The sequence below is a fragment of the Loxodonta africana genome, chromosome 3 (assembly GCF_030014295.1).
Source record: "Loxodonta africana isolate mLoxAfr1 chromosome 3, mLoxAfr1.hap2, whole genome shotgun sequence".
Taxonomy (NCBI): Eukaryota; Metazoa; Chordata; class Mammalia; order Proboscidea; family Elephantidae; genus Loxodonta; species Loxodonta africana.
The window spans coordinates 175,028,766-175,054,363 of record NC_087344.1 but is presented as its reverse complement, the minus strand read 5'-3'; the positions used below and the strand labels follow the sequence as shown (position 1 = coordinate 175,054,363).

Here is a 25,598-nt window from a genome sequence, read left to right as displayed (position 1 = left end):
ACTATTCATAATCCAAACAAAGATGATTTTGAATTTTCAAATTTACAATAAATAGTATAAATATTGTAAAACTTTTAGTTACTAGGCCATATCATAAATACGAAGAGAAGTTGAATGATGTTAAAAAAGAATAGCTAACACAGTATAATTCCCTTGACTTGAGTGCTTTCCTTGTCAGAGTGCATTACTCAAGACTTTGTTTATAGTTGGATCTAGGCGAAAGCACGTTGTCATTGTTAGGTGCCATCGAATCAGTTCCAAGATAGCGACACTATGTACAACAGAATGAAACCCTGCCCAGTCCTGCACCATCCTCACAATCATTGTTATCCTTGACCCCATTGTTGCAGCCACTGTGTCAATCCATCTTGTTGAAGGTCCTCCTCTTTTTCACTCAACCTCTACTTTACCAAGCATGATGTCCTTCTCCGGGGACTGGTCCCACCTGATATGTCCAGAGTGTGGAAGACGAAGTCTCACCATCCTTGCTTCTAATGAACATTCTGGCTGTACTTCTTCCAAGCCAGATTTGTTCATTTTTCTGGCACTCCACGGTGTGTTCAATATTCTTCACCAACACCATAATTCAAAGGCATCAATTCTTCTTCGGTTTTCCTTATTCGCTGTCCAGTTTTCATATGCATATGAGGCAATTGAAAACACCATGGCTTGGGTCAGGCCCACTTTAGTCCTCAAAGTGACATCTTTGCATTTTGACACTTTAAAGAGATCTTTTGTAGCAGATTTGCCCAATGCAGATTGACAGATTGGCAAAAGCATAAATTTCCCAAATCCAACCCATACCAGTTACAGCCAGTTGTAATGATGTGTCCAATATAAGTTAGGAAGCTTAAACTTCCCCTTTGTGAACTGGACCCATTTGGATAACTTGCTTTTCTTAGATACTCAAATTCCCTGGGCTTCAAACTATATATCTAATTAAATCAGTGAGCAAATCAAAACGTGTACCATGTGGTGTAAGCATTGTTATACGCAGACTTTAGAATCTATGCTATTCAATATATTTATATGTTACTGGCTTTCTACTGGAAACCCTGGCGGAGTAGTGGTTAAGAGCTAAGGCTGCTAACCAAAATATCGGCAGTTCGAATTCACCAGGCACTCTATGGAAACCCTGAGGAGCAGTTCTACCCTGCCCTACCGGGTCACTATGAGTTGAAATCGACTAGATGGCAATGGGTTTTGTTTGGTTTGGGCTTTCTACCTGTATTCAAAAATAAACAAAACATCCAGAGCAGGCCATGTGCTGGTCAAAGTACCACTTAGCATGTATGAGATCTGGTTCTTACCTCATGTATTTAGATTCTAATTGGGGAGGCACTACATATGCCCAATAAGTATGAAGGAGGCAGTATCTACATTTCCGTAGAGGTACACAGTACTGTATGGTTCAGAGGTAAAAGAGACCACTTCTGGGTGAAAGTTACAACTAACATTACCAACTGGAAAAATTTCATTGGTTAACTAAAGAATAAAATCGAAATGTCATCAGATTTCAGAATAATTCAGCTGCCAACCAAAAGGTCAGGGGTTCGAACCCACCAGCCACTCCAGAGGGGAAAGATGTGGCAGTCTGCTTCCATAAAGATTACATACAGCCTTGAAACCCTATGGGGCAGTTCTACTCTGTCCTATAGGGTCTCTATGCATCAGAATCAACTTGACAGCAGTGGGCTTTGGGTTGTGTTTTGTGAATAAATTGATTCTGGGAGGACTCAATGACAATGAAAATGGGACTCATTCTAGAATCTGGGAATACCATCAGCATCATTTATCACACTTCACAAAGTAAAAGGTAACCTACAGCTGGGTTTTGTTCTTTGAAAATTATAATTTCAACCAATTTTTGCTTAACTAGTCTGTTATAGAATTATGAATAATTGAATAAATGCTTGTAAACAATGTGCATTTGATCACTTCCTTAGTTATTTAAATTTTACAATCATATAAAATCTATTATATATATAATGATGAATGTCCTTGCCTTTAATAATAAAGTCCCTGTCTACCTATTTCATCAAGCTTCTGAAAGAAAATCCATCTGGAGTATACACTGGGTCAAATTATTAAAAAGAAAAAAAAAATTTTCTTAGAGGAGGTCAAAGATTTTCAAGGGATTATTCACTATCAAAATGGTACTTTAGTTCAGCCTTGGAATATTTAAAAAAATCATAATGGCATTTAAGAAAATTGTTTGCACTAGCCGTGTATGCAATGGCCAATTTTTTAGGCTAATAAGATACCTAATTATTCTTTCTTCTTTTCTCTTATTATATAAAACTAAGAAAATACAAATTATAATAACTGCCATGCCCAGAGATCCTCAGGTGTGCCAGCCACTGAGTTAAGTTTTTCACATGCATTCGCTTTCATCAAATTCGCAGGGTATATGTTCTTATCCCCGCTGTACAGATGTGGGAATTGAGCACCAGAAAGCAAACTAAATAAACCCTGCAAAATAAAAACTTAAGAAATAAATACTGGCAGTCCCCAGATTACAAACAATTTTCATTCCTAAATCTGCCTTTAAGTCGAATTTGTACGTAAGTTGGGACAGTTAGGCACAGTTTATATCTAACTTTAAATGTTTGTCTTAGTATATAGCACATAGTATACCTTACTATGAATAAAAAAGAAACACTTCCAGGTACACTAAAACACCTTTAACATAAAAACACAGTAATAATATTTTGACGCACACCACAAGTAGCACATGTTCGTTATTACGAATCATTGTACGTACCACAAATTTTTAATCTAATGGACTTTACAGGGGTTGGTTCGTAACTATGGGTTGAATGTAAGTCGAATATTCATAACCCAGGGACTGCCCGTATACTAAAACCAAGAGGGATGCTGGTGAGGAGTGAGCTTCTTGGATCAGGTGGACACTTGAGATTACGTTGGAATCTCCTGCCTGGCGGGGAGATGAGAGGGTAGAGGGGGTTAGAAACTGGCGAAACGGGCACTAAAAGAGAGAGTGGAGGGAGTGGGCTGTCTCAATGGGGAGAGAGCAATTGGGAGTATGTAGCATGGTGTATATAAGTTTTTGTATGAGAGACTGACTTGATTTGTAAACTTTCCCTTAAAGCACAATAAAAATTTAAAAACAAACAAACAAACAAACACTTTGCCATTGAGTGGATTCCGTCTCATAGCGACCCTATGGGAGAGAACAGAAGTGCCGCCAGGGAGTTTCCAACTAGTGACTGATGGATTGAAACTGCTGACCTTTTAGTCAGCAGCTGAACTCTTAACCACTGCACAACCAGGGCTCCAATGTACTAAAATTATCTTGAGCCAGTTTGATTCCTTGTGTTTATATTTGTTTTAAATTAAATTCATCATGTTACAGAGTATAAATTATTCTGAAGCAGAATGTTTTTAAAAGCCAAGGAATCTTGTCTGTTAATTTTATCTTATCTTCTTACTCTGAAGTCATCCTCAAAAGAACAGCTGAAGAGTGTAAAGACTCCAGGGTAGATATGAACACAGCTATGGATGCTACAGGTCTAGTGAAGTAAAGAATACAGCCCCGTTGTCATGGTCACAAGAAGACATGCATAAATAGTACATGAAATGGATCACGATTTCCTTCTTTCCAAAGTGGACTTTCACATGATCAACTTGTCTAAGAGCACAGACTTTGCCATATTTGTTTCTTCCTACTTTGAAACTAATGTGATAAAAACACACTCTACAAGATTCAAAACAAGGGCTCTATTTTTAAAACATGCCAAAGTTCTTTGTAGAGACACATGGCATCTTGTAAGAGTATAATATTTTTTAAAAATCATAATTTATTTCCCAAAAGACAATAAAAATTAGAACATAAAATGAATACTTCAACTTTTTCTTAATATGCATATAGTGTTCAGAAGAAAAAAAAAGAAAACTCAGTTAATCAAGTCCTAAATTTTCTTCCAAGTGGACTAAATAATAAATCAAGTCACTTTGAAATTATGCTTTTTCTTTGATCAAATAATCATGTTGTTAAGTTGTCAGGTGCCATCGAGTCGGCTCCGACTCATAGCGACCCTATGCACAACAGAACGAAACTGCCCGGTCCTGCACCATCCTCACAACCGTTGCTATGCTTGAACGGATGTTCACAGCTGTTTCTTCTCATTTTGAGTCATGCCACATCAGCAAATGAAGGTCCCAAAAGCTTTACCATCCACGTCATTAAGGTCGACTCTACTGTGAGGAGGCAGCCCTTCCCCAGTCATCTTTTGAGTGCCTTCCAACCTGGGGGGCTCATCTTCCAGCACTACATCAGACAATGTTCCGCTGCTACTCACAAGGTTTTCACTGGCTAATGCTTTTCAGAAATAGACTGCCGGGTCCTTCTTCCTAGCCTGTCTCAGTCTGGAAGCTCAGCCGAAACTGTCTTCCATGGGTGACCCTGCTGGTATCTGCATACCGATGGCTTAGGTTCCAGCATCACAGCAACACGCGAGCACCCACAGTACAACAAACTGACAGACACGTGGGGGTCAGATAATCATAGTATTTAATAAATCCTCATAAAAGGGTTTCTATGTTTAGAATCTATGTGTGCACACACACACAAGCACACAAACTATTCTAAAATATTCTAAATACATAGTCAACTGAACCGCAACTTTTTGAGGATTAAAAGCTATCGTGCATTATGGCTTAACTCTACATAGCTAAAAAAGTGAAATTCTTACAAAGAAGCTCTTAAATGTCCTCAACATTTTAACTGCTTCTTTGTTGCCAATACCAGTGACAGGGACCATGATTCTGTGTTTAAAATGTATCTGATTCAACACATTTTGTTCACTAATATTTTCCTGGCTTTTACTGTTATGTAGTAACCAAATGAAAAAGCAAACCCACTGCCTTTAGGTTGATTCTGACTCATAGCAACTCTATAGGCTGATTAAATGGAAGAATAAGATATCAGAGCCCACTGCATTACTACAGTATCCATTTAATTGGTCTCCATGCCTTTTCAGATAAATCTTCACACCACAGCCTGAGTGAGCTTTCCAAAAATCCAAACACGAACATGTCATTCTGCTGCTTAAAATCTTTCAGAGAACTTCACTGACTTCCAGAAGATATTCACACACCTTTCATATAAAATCATCACGACCTGGATACATCTGCCTGTCCTCCCAGTCCCACCCTCACCACCACATCCCCATCCATCTCTCATTACCCCCTAACTCCTTCCTCCCTCAGTGCCCTAGCCATACTGAACTCACACTGCCTACAGCTCAAGTTCTTTCTTCTGCCTCTGGGTCTTTATAATCCTACCCCCACTGTCTGAAATATTATCTCCATATTATCTGAGGAATAAGTAGGATACAACTGATATGCTATCTCCTCCAGAAAGCATGCTCTTATCTCCCAAAGCTGGGTTAGACATGCTCACCTCTATAACACATTTTACACTGGGTTTTAATTATTTGCTTATACTTTTTCCAAAATTAGAAGAGGACAGAAACATACAACGCACATAAAATACACAAGATTATATAAACACACACAACCATATAAAATGTTGGCTGACTGAAAAAAATATTTATATATATAATATACACCTACACACATATGTATATATATAAAATGGAGCCCTTGTGGTACAGTGGTTAAGAATTTGGCTGTTAATCAAAAGGTGGGCAGTTCGAATCCACCAGCCTCTCCTTGGAAACTCTACAGGGCAGTTCTACTCTGTCCTGTAGGGTCACTACGAATCAGAATCGACTTGACAGCAACAGGTTTATTTTATATATATGTATATATATATACACACACACACGTACATATATGTATAAATGTATGTATATACACGTATATATATAATTTCAAAACAACTTCCTCTGGAGCCCATATGATTCTCTAATCTTAAAATAACAGTTTCTGAGAACCTAATAAGTCCTTTCTGTTGTACTCTATTGACCTCTTGAACACCTTCACTCATTCATTGATAAATCTGGCCCCTAGTCTTTGATCTTTTCTCCCTGTTGCCTTCAACATTCCCATGGATTACTAATCTACCATCTCACAGTGCTATGATCACTCTGTCACTAGTTAATTTCTCCTCTAACCTTCTTCAGCCACACACTCCCATGAGCAGTAGAGAAGAGCAGCACTATTATACTACTGAGACCCTAGACTCTGAAGCCAGACTGGCTCTGAGTCCCACCTCTGCCATTTAGCTTCAGTGTGATTTGGACAGATCACTTAACAACTCTGTGCCTCAGTTTCTGCATCTGTAAAATAAGAATAGCAAAAGTACTTAACTGAAAGAGTTTTTGTGAGAGCTGAGCTGGTATTTGTAATAATATCTTAGAATAAGAGCTTGGCAAGCTATACCTACAGGCTAAAATTGCTTTCCTTCATATTTTTGCATAACCTGCAAGATAAGAATTATTTTATGTCTTCAAAAGTTGAAAAAAACAAAGGAAAAATAATATTTTTGACATGAAAGTTATGTGAAATTTAAATTTCAGTGTTCCTAAATAAAGTTTTATTGGAACATAGCCACACCCACTCATTTACAACTGTCTATCACTACTTTTGCACTACAAGGACAGAGTTGAGTAACTGCACAGAAACCATATGACCCACAAGGGTTAAAATATTACTATTTGGAACATTTAAGCTGAGTTCTAAAGATGAATAGTAGTTCATTAGCAAAGCGGAGGAGGAAAGAAACAGCAAATATGACAGCAGAGATATAAGAGAGTGTGGGGTTCAAGACAATGAGAGCAGTCATGCTTGCCTGGTAAAACAGCAACACTGATTAAATTCAGCTGTCCAAATTCTCCCTGGGTTCACCCTGGCTGCTGTGAACAGCTGGAGAAAAATCATGAATTCACTGCCACAAACTCCAAGTGAACCTGAATACTCATTCCTATTCACTCTTCCAACGCCCAAATTTTACCCTTCAGCTAAAGTAAACTTTTTTCCGTTTCTGAAATGTACCAAACTTCCTTTATTGGAGATATTCTCTCCTTGCTTGCTCAACTGACTAAGGACAACTGACTGAATTTTCAGTCATGACTGATTTTCAGTCAAGTTATGAGAGTCACCTAGAAAGCTTTTAAGATAGATGATAGCTGAGTCCATTCAGAATTAATAAAGAACAATGACTAGGGTAGGGCACAGGTATCCATATGTATAAACGTTCCCCAGGTGAGTCTAATGTGCAGTCAGGGTTGAAAACCTAGTGAACTCAGATCTAGTCAACCTTTCTATCTCAACCCAAGCATCACTTCTCCAGGAAATCTTTATTCACTCTGCCCAGGCTGGGTTATATGACCCTCCCACTCGACACCAAGCATCCTATATTCCCTACTGATAGCCCCACACTCTTTAGCATTCGCTTGTTTAATTATCTTGTACTCATTCGAGGCTGTATGCCTTCAGACACAGTATGTATCTAACCTGTAGTCATGATTTCCCTTTTACATACTCACACCATGTAATATTTCTTTCTCACTCTTCTTTGTTTTATATATTCAAAGCTTGTAAAGTGTTATTTAACATCTGCCTCTCCTGATAGACCGTAAACTCTATGATAGTAATAAACATCAGCACTACTGATGTCCACTATTGTGTTCTCAAGGCCTAACATAGTAAATAAGGCTGGCACATAGTAAATAATCAGTAGAGATATATTGAATGAATGAATGAATGAGAAGCTGCATCCGACTTTGCACCTGAAGACTCTTTCCCATTAGCCTCAGAAAGCAAAGGACAAGGGTTGGAAGTGGCCTTTAACGCATCTGGAAGAGCTTATCTAGTTTGGTTACCATTGTTTGAGTCAAGTTGGCAAGGACGCAAGTGGCTTTCTAAAGTAGATTCTTTCCTCACTTCTAGAGAGTCACTTATCCTCACCTTGCACTTTATATCACAGACCATATATAAAACATACCATTATGGGATGAAATTAAATAAATAAATAAATAAAGCAGAGAAAGAGTAAAAAACCACCTTCGACACAGTTGTGAAATACTTTACTACTCCAGATGTCACTTTAAGGACTAAAGTGTGCCTGACCCAACCCAAAGTGTTTTCAGTTGTCTCATATGTCTGTGAAAGCTGGGCAATGAATAAGGAAGACTGAAGAAGAATTGACAGCTTTGAATTATGGTGTTGTGGAAAAATATTGAATATACCATGGACTGTCAGAAGAATGAACAAATCCGCCTTGGAAGAAGTACAGCCAGAATGCTCCTTAGAAGCAAGGATGGCAAAACTTTGGCTCACATACTTTGGACATGTTATCAGGAGGGATCAGTCCCTGGAGAAGGACATCATGCTTGGTAGAGGGTCAGCAAAAAAGAGGAAGACCCTCAAACAGATGGGTTGACACAGTGGCTACAACGATGGGCTCAAGCATAACGACAACCACGAGGATGGCGCAGGACCAGGCAATGTTTCGCTCTGTTTTACATAGGGTTGCTATGAGTCAGAATCAACTTGACAGTACCTAACAACAACAACCAGGTGAGTAACAAGAAGCCAGGAGAACTAATTTGTATGTATGGTAAGGGAGTGTTGTTGTTTTTGTTAGCTGCCATTGCATCAGGCCCCAATTCATGGTGACCCTATCTATAACAGGATTGAACCATTGTGATCCACAGGGTTTCACTAGCTGATTTCCAGAAATAGATCACCAGGCCTTTCTTCCTAGTCCATTTCAGTCTGGGAGCTCTGTTGAAATATGTTCAGCATCATAGCAACATGCAAACCTCCACTGACAGACGGTGACTGAGCATGAGTTGCAGTGGCCAGGAATCGAATTCAGGTCTCTCACTTGGAAGGCAAAAATTCTACCACAGAACCCCCACTGCCTCCACAGTGGAACATAGGACTGACAATAGAGAAATATGAACAAAAGTGATCAATTATCCTAATTTAACTACAACCAAGACTCCGGTATACTTCAAAATCTTAAGAGCTCTTAATAAATAGTCTGAAATTCAGGCAATGACAAGAGTATAGGCAATGATTAACAACTCAGCTTCCGCAGCTGGAACTGCCCAACTTCTAAAGCCAGACTGGTTCCGAGTCCCACCTCTGCCACTTAGCTTCAGTGTGATTTGGACAGATCACTTAACAACTCTGTGTCTCAGTTTCCGGATCTGTAAAATGAGAATAATGAAACTATTTAACTCAAAGAGTTTTTGTGAGAGCTGAGCTGCTATTTGTAACAATGCCTTAGAATAAGAGCGTGGCAAGCTATACCTACAGACTAAAATTGCCTCCCTTCATGTTTTTGCATAACCTGCAGGATACGACTTTTTTTTTTTTATGTCTTCAAAAGTTGAAACCAAAAGAAAAAATATTTTGTGACATATGAAAATTATGTGAAATCAATTATTATCTGTATGACTTTGGGTAAGCGCTCTAAGACTTAGTTTCTTCATTTTAGCCTCATTTTGAAAATTAAATGAGATAAAGCATTTTAATCTCTTAGGACAGTGCCTAACACATAAAAAAGTACTAAATAAAAATAATATCTAAAATTATTATTCCCCGGAAATTTCAACTATTCTGAGCCTCTCTGCCAGTTCCAGTGAGCACTGCCCATGTTCTCCAGGGGATTAATTCACTCGATTCCTGTTATTCATTTTCCCCTGACTACCTCAGGGAAACCTCTTTGCAGTAGATTAGAATACTGAATAGTTTTCTATTTCTTAAGTTCTTTTAGATGTCAACCATGAAAATTATGTACTGCTTATAAGTTTCTATAGCAGCATATGTTATCTCTGATACATCTAACTCCAGAAAGTTTCCTGGATCTTAGCTTAAGCAACCAAATAGGTCTCAAATTAATTATTTTCACATTCACTGTTCCATTAGCATTCTAACATTAATATACTTACATCACAGCATTTGCCCCTCTTCATTGTCTTTCTTTACATTGAATAGATATTGACATAACTATAGTTTAAGACACAGTAACCACGATGCAAATTATTTATTAAAAGTTTTAAAAATCTAATACTTTAGTATGTTTCCTCTGACACCATCCTTCATTTACTTCAAATGCACATGTGCCACAGACCAAACCTGTATTATAAACAACATGAAGTATTATGTAATTAAACATATTGACATAAATTCTCCAATTTTTAAAAAGGCACGGAAGATTGTATTTAAATGACTACCAGGTGCAAACAATGTCAACAGAGATCACATAAACTGCCTATGGTTTAACACAACCCTTTGTAGCTGAAACTACCACACTTCTAGTGTGTATTTTGCAATTTAATCTGTAGAGTGAGAAAAAGCACAAAATGGGAGAAATGAGCTGCCTAATCTTAAGATTCATAAATTGTAAGATTATATTTATAAGGTGCCCTTATAGTGTACAGTCTAAATATTCATGGACATGAGAATTGTTCCCTAATGCTATTTAGAGTCCATTTTTCCCTAATGTGTTCTACAATCAGTTAATACGCTCAGCCACTAATAAGAGAGTATTTACAAAATGTATTTTCCTATAGGAAAAAATGTATATGAATAAAATAAATCCAAACATCTCAAAGCCCAAAATTTGATAGGCATTTTGGAAAATGCAGATATTTGATATTCAGCATCACACTGAGAATGGCATGAACAGATAAAACAGTAATCTGTAGTTTTAGGAAACATGTAACTTCATCAAACTAAGCACTTAATAAGCCTGTTGGTATTGCCTTTTTAGAAAACAGAAATCTGATAATTAAATGTAAATATGCTTGCTTATAATTCCATGAAAATGCCAAATTTTTAATAATTCAAATGTACAATGATACTCATAATTAGAAAGATGGAAAAAATACATAGTGAAATATAAGTGGAAATAATAGAAAAGGTATGACTTCCATCAAAATCAATTGTATTCACATCCCACCAATTGACTATTATTCTCATTCTGACCTACACAGGAGTTGAGAGAAATCTGTAAGATTAAGGGTCCTGGATTCAGATTTCAGTGAGGAACACTAAATACATTTGTACATGTGTGTACATTTCCTGGACAAGGTCTGATCTGTAATTATTATTTCCTAGGTTTTCATTTGAATTGTAGTGTTGGTGAGTGATATTGAATATACCACAGACTGCCAGAAGAACAAACAAATCTGCCTTGGAAGAAGCAGACCCAGAACGCTCATTAGAAGCAAAGATGGAGAGACTTCATCACACATATTTTGGATATGTTATCAGGAAGGACCAGTTCCTGGAGAAGGACATCATGCTTGGTAAAGAAGAGGGTCAGTGAAAAAGAGGAAGACCCTCAATGAGACAGATTGACATAGTGGCCGCAACAATGGGCTCACGCATAACAACGATTGCTATTTTAATTACTGAGGCTTTAGATTGTGTTTTGAAATCAGCACACGTGCTCCTACTTTATTCTTCTTCAAGATTGCTTTAGCTATTTGGGGCTCCATAAGGTTTTCATCAAGAAAAATGTAGGGATGGCACAGGACTGGCCAGTGTTCCATTCTGTTATACATAGGGCCGCTATGAGTCAGAACAGACTCAATGGCACCTAACGACAACAACAGGTTTTCAGCTGGGACTATTTCCCATCTGCATTCTAACTACACATCCTATATCATTGCTCAGTTGTGCCAGAGAAATAAAGTAGAAACTCCTAATACCATTTCCACACAAGAGCTCAGTTGCTAACCGAAAGACTGGCGGTTTGAATCTACCAGCTGCTCTTTGGAAACCCTACAAGGCAGTTCTACCCTGTCCTATAGAGTTGCCATGAGTTGGAATCAACTCAGTGGTGAGTTTGATCTTTTTGTTGTTGTTTTGTAGCCTCTTAAAGTAGCTGGCTCAATGTTCACTGTGCAATGTTCATCAAATAAATAAAATGTTTTACTATGTGGGATTTGGCCAAGTCATACTATGTCTCATCATGTGAAATGAAACTATTTGGATAAATACAGTCCATGAGCTACTCAAATAATTTAAGACCAAATTTTTACTCTAAAATTATTTTACATTTTGTGTAAAGCATTACAACAAAATATCTATCTTTAATTTAAATAGCTCATTATTTTATGCACAACAAATATTTGATTAATACAAAGGAGAAAAATAAAAGAATACAGGAAGCGTTAATTATTAGGACCAGAAAGGCCTCAATGAGAAAATGATGTTTGAGCAAAGTCCTAAAGGTCATGAGATTGCTCTATCCTGATGGTTTTGTGGAACAGTACCCTAAGCAATGAGAACTGCAAGTGAACAGAACCTGAGACAAGAGTTGGCCCAGCATGTTCAGCAAATACAAGGAGACAAATGTCTCCGGCAAATGGAAAAAAAAAAAAAAAACAGGTATAATAGATGAGATCGAATCAGCTGGACAGCAACAGGTTTGGTTTGGGTTTTAACAGATGAGATCAGAGAGGCAAGTGTGAGGGGAAGAGGAAGTCAGATTGTATAGGTCCTGTGAGATCACGGAAGGAGTTTGGATTTTACTCCAAGTGAAATGAAGAGCCATTGGGAGTTTTGGAACAGAGGAGTAGCTTGAACCAACTTATTTTTTTTTTCCAATCACAGTGGCTGCTGTGTTAAGAACAGAGTATAGAGGCAATGGGGTGGGATCAGAGAGCAGTTAGGAGGCAACGGCAATGAGTGATGTCTTCTTGGACTGAGACATAAAGCACTGGGGTCAGTTGCTGTATATATTCTGAAAGTAGAGCAGACAGGAGTTGCTGATAGGTTGGATGTGGGTATTGGGGAAAACGAGTCAAAGCAGTCTCTAAATTTTTTAGCCCGAACATTATGACAGATTGTGTTGCCATTAACTGAGATGAGGATGACTGGTTAGAGGAACAGGTTTCAGGACGGGAGTTCTGCAACTCAGTTTTCGGCATGCTAAGTTTGACATGACTTAAGAAATCTCATTGCAAATGGTTGAAAAGACAGTTGAGCAAATGAGTGTAGAGTTGAGAGGAATGATCTGGCTGGAAATAAAATTCTGGGAGTTGACAGCCTATCAATATTATTTACAGCCATAAGTGACTTCATTAATGGCACGGTTCTTTTAAACCTCGATTTGATATGACTCCCCCTGAAAAAAATCTTTATGACTTAAAAATGTTGACAATCAACACTTTGTTCTCTCAAATAAATAAGACAGAGATCATGATCAAATACATTAATCCTCAGAAACAAAAGTTATTATTTATAATTTACATTATAAAAGTGTTATAATTTTAGCAATATCAAGGACAATCCCAGAAGATTTAGAAATTTTAGATGACTTCTTAATCTTACAACAGAATTTACAAATATATAAACACATTAGCTTAATGCATTCCCTTATAAAAGAAATATTATTCATTCATGTATTTTTCAAGTTTATCAAGTGTGATTTAAATGCACTGATTACTGTTGGCATTCCCAAGTGACTTGATAGTGTGTTAGCTATGATGGAGAAAGTAGGATGGTCCCAGCTCCCTGGTTATTCATGATAGGATCCTCTGGTTGCAATCAAGCGGAACTAAGTGTAGAGAGATATCAAAGTATGCACTGATCTTGCCAATTTAGCAGTCTCCCTGTACTTTGAACTTAGTCACATGGTTCCAAGCTACGTAGAAAAATACATCCGGATGGTCTTGCTTTATGTAGCTGATGCCCACTTCCCCAGCTCCATCTTAAATTATACGTTTCACTCCATGTATTCTTTTCCAGCTACACTCCCCTTCTTAATGTCCATTTTGGTGTCATTCTCCTTTTTGCCACAGACCTTGAGACATGGAATACCTTTTCTTCCTCACTTCAGTTTATTCTTCCATATTCAATTGTTACTTTCTCAAGGAAGCCTTCTAAGACCTCACTGAGCTTCTGTTCTGCATTTTCCTAGAATCTCGTACCTCTCCTTCCAAGTATCAAGCATAGTAGTAGTTTTCCATTTACTTGTGTGACTATTTGATTAATGATTATTTCCTCAAGTAGACCATAAGCTCCATAAGGCAAAAGTGTATATAACTTTGCCTAGTCTCTAACATGAACCCATTGAATATAAAATTCAACAAATGAATGAATGAATGAATGAGCCTAGCCCCTAGCATGAATCCATAATAGAAATTGAATACTTATCTGTTGAATGACTAAATGATTGAGTGTATTAACTTTTCACTGTAACTCTTCTAGTAACAAATATACTCTGTGAGAATAGAGATTGGCATACTCTCTTTGTAACCATATCACCTAACACAGCGGAGGTTTGTAGAAGACCAACCTATTGCCGTCCAGTTGATCCCAACTCATAGTGACCATAGAGGACAGGGTAGAACTACCCCATAGGGCCAGCCTGTAAATCTTTACAGAAGCAGACTGCCACATCTTTCTCCCATGGAGCAGCTGGCGGGTTCGAATCACTGACCTTTCAGTTGACAGCTGAGTGCTTAACCACCGTGCCACCAAGTCTCCTTTTGTAGAAGACAGTTATTTAATTTCTGTGGTTATTGAACAGTCTCAACCCTGAACTTTCTCAAATCATAAAAGTTTATATGAACTGAAAGTTGAAAGCAGAAATAATGTCATAATAGTACACATGCTATTATTATGTTAGGAATAATATTATATAAAATGTCATAACATAATAATGTTACAGCTCTGAGGATGGCAAAGGAAAGAACAAAACCCAGGTGACAAACGTGATATTTGAGAAGTACAGTATTTCTTGTTTACAAATGGCCAAGGCTATTAGAAAAGATCCCTATCAAACTAAAATTATATATTTAATATAACCATTTGATTTTAATATTGAAAAGAACTACCTTCATTGCTCTTTACTTTATGGAATGCTCTGAGAAGGAGGGTTAAAAGGAAGCATTATTTGTATGACAATCAACACATCTGCTCAAGCTGGTTCCTGCAGAGCCACTACACATAAGCAGATGCATACCCTTTCACTTGAGTTTCGGTGCCTTGTTATACATACTAGGCATACTCCCACTTTCAGATATATGTATTTCCTGTTACAGAGGTCTGTAAACTCCTGTCTGTGCATCAAAATTACCTGTGGCATTGTATAAAGCACATATACCCGGAATCCATACCAAATCAGCTCAATCAAAGGCCTCAAGGTTGGGAATGGAAATGACTGTGGCACTAAACTAAGGCTGATTATCTCTCTCCTGTTGACATTAGTGAAAATCTCTTGTGAGTTCATTCACTCATTCATTCGTTCAAGAAATATTTATTGGCTACCTATTATATATACCTATTATACTTCAGGTATAGCGCTAGATGCCCCATTCTCTTAAATAGGTGAAAAAGATGCAGTCCCTGTTTTCATTGTAGCATTAATTATATTCTATGATAAGCAATAGAGTTTGGGGTAAGTACAGTAAGTTTTGAGGATGTTATACAGTGTCAACTACCAAAGTCTTCATGGTTAAGGAGAGGTATTCCCAGAACAGATATCTAAATCCTGAGTAAAAAGCAATGGTCGGCCAAACCAGAAGAATGAGACAGTGCTCAAGGTGGAAGACATCACTTGTACAAAGACTTGGAGGTAAAACAGAGACGGAAATTTTCAGGGAGTCACGGAATTATCAGCAGAGGTTGCTTCACACTTCTGTAGACATTGGCAGTAATCAATGCGCATAACCATACATCTCAGGTCTTTAGTTAAGTTATTCAAAAGCAAGTCATTAGAGCTGAAACCAACACCTCATTTCAATTCAGTAAAGATTTACTGGCTATCTACTAAGTGACATTCTCGGGTCTAGGTGCTTAACCCAAAAACCCATTGCCGTCAAGTCGATTCTAACTCATAATGACCCTATAGGGCAGAATAGAGCTGCCCCATAGAGTTTCCATGGAGCGCCTGGTGGATTCGAACTGCTGACCTTTTGGTTAGCAGCTGTAGCACTTACCCAGTACGCCACCGGGGTTTGTCTAGGGGCTTGGGACACAGTCAATGCAACAGAAAGATAACTGTCCTGGATATGAAGAGGCTATAAAACATAACTTTTTTTTCTAAAATGATTCTACAACTACTGTCTATTTATCTTTCTAAGCACTTGAAACTTTATATACACTTTGATTCATAATGTAATAACTATGTGTATGATATATAAATTACTTTCTAACCTAAATGAAGAATTAGTTTACTAAAATAATCATAAAGCAATATACAGACATAGATAAATAGCCCATTATTTCTAATAATCATTCAAGCTGAGTCAGAACATTAATCTCCAATAACATGTAAAACTGAGATGAGAGGTTCAAAAATGAATATTTAGTTCTAATTCACAATTTTCCAGATTGATACCATTCTTGATTAAACTTTCTTTTCTTCCTCACCACTAGACAAGTGAAATGATGATTTATGCTGCTGTCAAAGCAAAAATACCACCTCATGTGGTATTTTTCTCTGTCAGATTACCATCTTAGAGCAAACCACAGTTTTAAAGGTACTATAATCAATCATTAGCTACAATTATTTAGTGGTACCTTTGGAAAGATGTACAAAACTCTTTTCCAGAAGAAGAAAACTAGAGAGAGTCCCAATTCTTTTACTTTCAGAAAGAATGTATAAAAAGGAGGAAGGAGAAGATAATCACTACTAACAAGATGACAAGAAGAGGTCCTCAAACTTTCACACGACTTCAAGTTTAAAACAAACAAACAAACCCATTGCAGTTGAGTCGATTCCGACTCATAGCGACCCTGTAGGACAGAGTAGAACTGCCCCATAGAGTTTCCAAGGAGCGCCTGGCGGATTAGATCTGCCGACCGTTTGGTTAGCAACCAGAGCACTTAACCACTATGCCACTAGGGTTTCCAGTTAGATAGATTTTAACCTTGTTTCTGTCTGCTGGCTGAAGTAAGAAGAAAATTAATAACTTAAATAGCGACTATGTCATATACTGTGCATTCTGGCCCCATGGTAGGCAGGGAACCGGAGTAATTTCATTGATGTTTATTGTCAGTGTAAAAGCATTCTAACGCTAATCAAAAACATGGATGAGTAATCAGAATCAAGGGCTCTGAAGCAAGATTTTCTAGGTTCAAATTCTGAATCTACCACTTACTAGCTGTGTGACCTAAGGCAAGATACTTAATTTCTCTGTTTTTTGCTTTCCTTATGGGTAAAACTGGAATTTCAATATTAACTTATCTTCAGGACAATTATCAGAATGAAATGAAATGCCACAGGAAAAGTAGTTAGAACTTAGTACTACAGATTTTGACAAACGTATAATGTCATGTAGCCACCATTACAGTATCATGCAGAGTAATTTCACTGCCCTTAAAATGCCCCTTGTTCTACCTACTCATCCTCCCCACCTCTCCCTGAATCCCTGGCAACCCTTTATCTTTTTACTGTCTCTATAATTTTGTTTTTTTCCAGAATGTCATATAGTTGGAGATGAGGAACAGTTTCATGGTGGTGTGACATTCGAGCTAAATCCTGAAGTATGCGAAGGTATTTACTAGAGGGAAATGAAGAGAAGAGCTATTCCAGGGAGAGGGAACAGTGTGTTCAAAGACAGGGGAAAATATAGGCAAAAGGTTTCATGTGGCTGTAGTGCAGGATGATTGGGAGTGGAGATCATGAGAGATGGGAAATGGCTGGAGATGAGAATGGACAGAGGGGCCACATCCGGAAGAGTACTTCATGCTCAGCGATTTGACAATAAAGTTATCCTCAAAGTCAGTAAGTATTTGGAAGACTCTACAGTGTTCAAAAGAAAGAGTGACGGCCAGTGGTAAACTATGCTCCCCTGTTAGACTGTAGTCTATGTAGAAAAGTCAAGGAAAGACACCGCTTTCATTTTTACAGCTCTTCTTCCTCTGCAGAGCTATTCTGAGAGCAAAAAGTATGAAAGTGCACTACAGCCTCTTAGCCTAGTCAAGAGAAAATCTGAGTGAAGAAGGGAAGCCAACTACCTCACACAGTTTGAGGTTCATTCCTTCAAACCCGGATGTCAGTTTACCAGCCAGACAGAGGAAGGAAGCTCCCACTGACACTCTATGCGCTCAAGCGCTATGAATAGAGACCTTCATTTGCCTGTAGAGAGCCATTCAAGAGCAATTAAATTTGGTTAAAATAAGAAAGAAATGCTTTCTTAGAAAAAAAAAAAAAGAAGGTTTGAGGGGATTGCAAAAGTTGATTGTGCTAAAGCACTTTTACACAGGTTTGTTTTAGTTCTCAATTGTCAAGTAGTATTTAAGCTGGTCTCTTACTCTGAAATATGATAACCTTTCTTTTCTCTGAGTTCTTTCTCCTAAATTAATAGCACTGTCTCTAATTCCATGCGCAGCAAGCAAAGAGTTTATTTTACCAGATAACAGTAGGTCTGGTGATCAGCCAATGTCTAAAGAACCACTAGCCAAGTCAGTAGTAAGCCAAAGACTGCAACTGATAAATAGATATTACTTGTTAAATCACTTAAAATTTGTCTTTCATCTTCTCTTCAGAGCTAGTATTACTCATGTTGAATCCTGACGTGAAAGTAGAAAATATTCCACTTACCTATGAAAATAAAATCATATTAGAGTTTTGAAAGAAGGAGAAACAAGTACGCCAGATGCATCCTAACGTAGAAGGCAATCAAGGAAAAAAATCCCAAAACTTTAGGTTTGAATTAAATTGCAAATGAAATCTGAAGGGAAAAGTAAATTTAGGCAGGTAGGTGAACACTGCACTCGCTAAAACTACAGGTGAAAAACTACACTGAAAATTGCCTTTACTTTTTACAACATCTGTGTATACCTCTCTCTCTTCTTTGCTCAAAAACAAAACTTCAATGGTCAAAAAAAAGAAACAGTTTGGTTTCCTCTCAGCACTCCCAGCTCAGGTCACATTTCCCCAGAATTAAAGGAGAGACACGCAGGAGTTAAGAGCAGAAATGCAGAGCAGCTCTCTGACCCCACTCTGCACTTGTCTTGAATTCCTAATGATTACACCAACTGCCCTTAATGACTTCTCCAATGGTAGGAAGGAAAGAAAAGTGTATCTAGGACTCAGTAAAATTCTAACTTTTGAATACCTAAATGTAATCATTATAAAATTGCCTAAAATGATGGGCATGGCTCAATATTTCTAAAACACCATGTTGATGTAAATTATTCAGAGTTAATCATGAATATAAATACTAGCGTCTAAGGCATTTTCTTAGGGAAGCTGAGGACATGCACAGCTTTTCCCTAAAGATGAGAAGACTCATCTCTGGTAAAAAAAAAAATACTAGGTCTTGAAGGTTGGGTTTCTAGAAATAAATACTGAGAAATAAAATTGAATTTTTCTTTTTTCATTTCTGAAAATTCCAAATGCGGTACTAAAACCTGTCATAGCTGTTGACAAAAAAAAAAAAAACTAGTGCCATCGAGTCGTTTCCGAAAAATCATGGAAGCCCATTAACACCAAGGACTTCCCTATAAATTAACTACTTGTTTATTCCGGAAGTAAAAGATATGCTTTGACAAAATAAAATAATAATAATTAGACTTTACACTATTAAGTTCTCTCCTACTTTTTCCACAAAGAGGGTTACTTATTTGGGAAACAAATGACAGTTAAACACACACTGCACATCAAGTAATAATTCATTATCTGGTTGATTGATAAAAAATATATCAATAAGTATAATCTATATATTTTTTTTTATATAATGCAATCCATCTAAATGTCTTTGCTTTTCTGTAAAAAGAAGAGAAGTTTGATAATACTTGCCCTATTCGAAATAAATGTCTAATTTCCTTAGCTTCTTGAAAAGTCAAAGTTACACCTAGACCTCCATTACTAGATTTAAAGAGGATAAAAAACTGTGTTCTCAATCCAGCACCAAATATATACAAAAATATATATTAAAAGCTACTACACTTTCTACCCTGATGGAAACAATATTATAGAATCACATAAATACATTAAGGGTACAAATAATAAAAATTTACCCTCTTTAAATTTAGAAATTTGAGAAATATTAAAATGCATTCTATATATTCTATCTGATTTTCTCTAAACCAGCCATTTTCACTCAATCCACCTTCTCAATGGATTCTCAAACTCCAGCACATATAAATTTAGGCAATATTTAACCATTCAGTAAATCTCAGACTTCTGTTATTTTAAGATATTTTCATCACTACTGCAGATCTTTGTCCTATCCCTCAGAAAAACTTTATATACGGATATTTATATATGAAAGAATACTTAGCTAACAATTTTCTGTGCCTCAGTTTCCTCATTAGTAAAGCGATAAGGTAGGATGGACTTGTAATTTCTATAATCATCCCCAGCTATAGCATTCTCTAAATAAATCTCATCTTAAAAAAAAGTGTTTTTTTCCCTGAAAATTTCAACTTTTTATTACACAGACACTGTCAGTCGAGCTTGATTTGAGTCCATTCATTATCACTCAATAGTCAGCACCTCAAAATATTAACCAGGGTAAAGAGGGTTTGTCTCTGAAAAGCAGCAAAGATTTTTAGAAAACGGCAACTATTTAGACTTTGTCATACAGAAATCTCAAATGGAGTCATGTTTACCCTGTTGTATTTTTAGGGATACCAACTTGAACACCAACGTCGTGGTTCTTCCATTTTAGTCACAAATTGAGGTAAACGCTAAACCTAGACAAATTCTATCAATAAATTATAAGTGTCCAGACACATTTCTTATTTTCACAATTTTCTTTAAAACTATGAAAATGTTATTACCTCAGAGACTACCTATTATAAGGTAATCCCTCAGTTAACTGGTAATTATTAAACAAATTGTTACTTTTAGATATTGACAAACTTAATTTGAAAACTAACAGGCACTTAGGTGAAAATGTCTATAATTAACTGACTATATATGTGTCACCTAAACTGAGATTATCTTTATAAAACTTGCATGAAGATGCTTCTCATAAATTACCTATTATTCTTTATTATTGAATTTTTAAAAAATGGTGACAATATTAATAAGCCCAGAAAAAGCTGCATTTGTTATCAGAAGCATATCTGATCTTTAACTGATTAACTAAGTAACCAAAAGGCAAACTTGATCTCTTTGCAAGGTTGGGTTAGCACATACTCTGGAAGCCAGTACCATTTCACCTGCTGATCCTGGGCACTCAAAACAACTCTTCATCAGGGCTCACGACCAAATACCAACAACTTTTTTAAAGTTCCTCCTAAAATTGACCAACATTTTGCAAGACACAGTATAGGTTTAACTGCCCAAAGCTGGCTGCCATTTTAATTAGTAAAAATTGGTCCAATTAGATATGATTTTTCCTAAGTACTCAATTATAGCTTAAATCTTACTTAAAACTCTTACATAAAGCCATCTATCTTAACACAATCACAGTGTAATCACTGTGAACCCCAGGTAAATCCTAGGTCATACATATTAAAAGTAATGGACTGACAAAATATTAATAAATTCTTGAGATAACTGATTTATTAACCACAGCAAAATAAATGAAATATAAAATTGAAGTTAATCTAAATGTATATATTAAAAAATACACCTAGTTTTTTTTTTCATACTAAATCATAGTAAAGATTAACAATTTTGAGTAAGTGTGGTAACTATTTCCAAGTTATAGAATTTGAATTTTCAAATTAAAATAATATGACATGTGTGAGATCACAAATTTTCTTTTAATCCATTCACTTCCAAGCAACTTTCTCCATAAGATGAGATGCCACAGGATCCTAAACTATGCTTTCCCTAGAGTCTAACTTTATTAGGAACACAGAACTTCTTAAGGCTTCATGTTTTGCCTCCAAGAAAAACAAATTTTATGTGAAAATAGGCTTTTTAAAATTGTCTTTGGTTCAGCAACAAAACCACACCACTGCCCCTCAGTGAAATCAGTAAGTCTTGGTATGATGGTAGCGTATATTGCCTTTTACAATCAATGTAAATCCTACTGATTGTTACTTCAACTGCAATTCTGAAATATTAAAACTGGAAACTGGGTTTATTTCCCTTGTATGGTAGGTTCAGGTTTTGAAGCTAGTGTTCCCTTTCTAAACATGAACACACTATTATTTCATTTTTTATGTTTATTAAATTACAGAAATTCCTATGAAGTAGGTTTAAGTAAACATGTGGCTTCCCACTAAGCAATAAGCACCAGCAACTTGACCGAAAACAAAAACTTACAGTATGTCTATTTAACTATCTTATTACTTTCAAGACATTTCATCAGAAATGACAGAAACTCCACAACATCTGGTCTTTAAACTTTGCTATTTCTCACGTTACTTGACTTTATAAAATAGGGATGGGCCTACCATTTATTTGTTGCAATACTGAAATGTTTGTTTAAAAGTGATTTGGGTGTGTGGCAGGAATGGAAAAAGGAAATTAGGTGTCAGAAGTGTAGATATTTGATTGTTTCTGCTACTTCAGTGCTTTACAAAAAGATTTAATGTAGAAGAGAAACAAATGCCTTCAGCGAAATAATACCTGAATTTATATAATGGTGTCTCTTGAGTTTATATTTCATCTACGCTCACAGATTACTGTCATGGTTTCTATATTTTTAAATAAATAGCTGAAATTACGATACCCTTGGCCACATGTGAATGTGACATGCTGATAAAGAAATAATGTCCCTTCCTTCAGTCCAGTGTCCTTTCAAACATTTCTGCAGTGAGAGGGATTTTTACTATGGCAGATCCCTGAATTCCAAATAATAAATAAAACCAGCAGAGGGCAGAACTGCTGACAGAATTGACAAATTCAACTGGTGACCAGGTAAAAAAGGTAAGATGCTAACTTTTAAAAAGGATTCCACTTTCAAGGGCTCTCTTACTTATCCTTGAAAATACCGAAGAGGATGAGTCAATTCTTTATCATTGATATAACTCATTTCAAAGCCAAATATAGTCCTAAAGAGGCTCAGAACACACTGCTACAGAGGAATGATCCACACTTCCTGCCACTCAGGAAGGTGAACCATGAGGGAAGAATACAGACCCTTCTCGCAGAGTCTAGTGAACCAGAAGGGAAGAATACGGACCGCTTTCGCAGAGTCTGGTCTTAAGGAGAGCTAACTTAACTTTACAAAGAACTCAGATGTTGACGTTTTAGACCCAAGACCAGAGCCTCGGGTTTCTGCCAAAACCTGCGCTATTTGGGGTTGACTGTATTTTTTTCTCCATCAGCCTGTCCTCATCATCCTCCTTTCTAAGCCGCAGCTCCTCTCTGCACTTCCTCTGACAGAACTTGCCTTTCCCCTCTAAGCTGCTTGGGCTTCCAGAACTCCAGAGGCGTTTGCCCGCCAGCCGTGTCTACAGCACCTAACGGACCGCTCCAGTCAGAGGCTTTTGCGAGAAAGGGAGGGGGAAAAGGAGGGAGGACGCCTAGGGGAGGAGTAACTTCACCATCCTTCCTTGGGTACTGACAGGGCTGCAGTCTTCAGAGCAGGTCTGGTCATTGAATATTTGGTGGTGCCACGTAGGAACGTTTTCTTACCGCTCCGCTCCCACCCCATCCCACGCCCCCTCCCCTCCCAACCCCTATTCCTCCATTCCCATCCCAATCGCTTGCTGAGTTTCATCATTCTCCAAGAGAACTGCACGTCCAACCTGCAAGAAGAAGGGGGGAGGGGGTCATAGAGGGGAGCAGAGGACTGAAATCCAGGGAAAAGTGTTCTCTCCCATATCTTGAACCCACTCTAACGTGCTTCCTTGCAGTCTGCCAATTTTTCCATTTAAGATCTCTTCAAAATGCCAAAAACAAAAAGTGTTCTTAATCTTCTAGATCCATCCTCCTGGTTTCCCCTATACCCCAAAGAGTAAAAACAGCCTTTTTTTTTTTTTTTCCTCACTTTGTTCAAGACAAAGAACTTTATCACGGTTCATTTTATACCCTCTCTCTATATTTTCTCCTCGACTCACCCTTAAAAAGATATTTCCATTTGTAAGAATCTGAACAAACCAGAAGATGTGTTCAAAGAGGCGTCTAAGGACTGCTCTTCAGACAAAAGCTTTGTACAACTGCCCTTGTGTTCAAGGTAATATTTTTTTTTTCTTTTCAAAGAGGCTTGAGTGATGAAGGGCATTTCAGCAGGCTCTGTGCCTGACAGATCTTTTTTTTTTTTTTTTTTTTTTTCCTGCTACCTCCTCTCCCATTACTATCTCGCCTACATCCATCTCTCTCTCCAGTCTCCACTTCCAACCTGGTGGCTGCTACAATCTGGATTTTATTTAAGGGAAGTGTTTTTGGAGGGTGGGAGGAGAAAGGAGGAGGGGTGAAAGGGGGAGGGGCGCAGAAGAAGAGGGACCGACGGCAGTCTCCCACCTCCCCAAATCCATTTTTTCTTACCTCCTCTGACCTCTCTAGCCTGGAAGAGGAAAGTCAACGCGAGGGTTGTTACGGTGAAATCCCAGAGCCACCGTTTCGTTTTCCACCTTGAGGACCACCGCTCCATCTCCAAGCCCCGTGCTCACGACTGTGAACCGGACCCACAAACTCGCGATTGCAGACCAACTTCGTCCCTTCCACGGTGTCGCCGGGGATGTTTGCTACACAGCCATGGGAGAGGGAGGGGGGGGAAGTCAAAGGGCTTTTTCTTTTAAATTGGATGTTTGCTTCCTTCCTGCCCCTCGCCCCTCTCCTCTCTTCGGACGGCCCCACTGATCGGGACCCTCCGATCCGTCCTCCGCCGGGCCCAGCCTTCAGACTGAAGGCAGATGAGGGGCTTCAACCAAAAGGCAGAGAGCACTGCGCGCCCCTAAAGGCTTCATGCCGTCAGTGGGCCGGACAAGAGACTCTGGGCAGCCCCCTCTCCCGCCCACTCCCCTGCGGGTGCCCCCCTCCTAATGCCCCCCCTACCCCGGGCGAAACTGACAAGCCGGCTGAGGGTCAGACCCAATCACACGCCTCTCGGGCGGCCGCGAGCCCGCCCCCCTCTCCCCCTGCCCCAGCATCGGGTCTCCGGGCTGGCCCAGCCCACCGGCCACCCCCCATCTCCCCACTCCTCTCCGCCCTCCTCTCCTGCCCAAATCCCCGAAAAGAAATGGGAGGGAGCTACAGGGGACGCGTGCTTGGCTCCAGCACTTTGGGAATGAAAGGAATTGCAGGAGAGCCCTGGAGCCCACAGAGTTTTCAAGGAGCTTCTGTATTCAACAAAAACAGCTACTTGTCTACTTGCACCGGTCTGTTAGCCTCGTCGGCGGGGGAGGGGAGGAGCCAGCGTCTGATCGGCCACACCGCTGGAGTCCGGGGCTGGCAGCAGTCATCTTAGCCTTGTGCAAAAATCTGCTTCTATGGCAGCCGTGGAACCAGCGGACTCGTTGCTCTGCCTACTCAGAAAAGTATTTCCATTCTCTCTCTTTTTTTTTTTTTTTCTAGACTTAAAATTAAAAGAAAGGGGTAAAGGTGGTATGCAGGGATTCTAGAGACCAAAACCTAGGAGTTTGTAGGGAAGCTCACCCTCGGGATCCGAAACTGAGAGCTTGCTTTCTTAAATGCTTAAATTCAGCACTAGGCTGATTCAGGGGCTTTTTTTATAGAGAGCTCAACTGTACTGAGGAGAAATAAGTTTATGGGAGTTGACATTAAGGGGTGAGTAATTTAATTTTCCGTCAGATTCTGTCCTCATCCTCAGCTGGGGCGGGGG

The 25,598-nt window shown here is 38.3% G+C and overlaps 1 protein-coding gene across 2 annotated transcripts in view; it reads right to left on the bottom strand.

The window, feature by feature from the left end:
• COL11A1 (collagen type XI alpha 1 chain) overlaps positions 1-24,712 on the bottom strand; it is a 258,624-nt gene extending 233,912 nt beyond the window's left edge. The window contains exon 1 of one of the 2 annotated variants that reach the window (XM_064282480.1): positions 24,302-24,712. In XM_064282480.1, the coding sequence (XP_064138550.1) occupies positions 24,302-24,407 (106 nt within the window). In that variant the 5' untranslated portion in view covers positions 24,408-24,712. The remainder of the gene's footprint in view (positions 1-24,301) is intronic. The other variant, XM_064282479.1, reaches the window with a different exon arrangement.
• Positions 24,713-25,598: the final 886 nt, after the last annotated feature.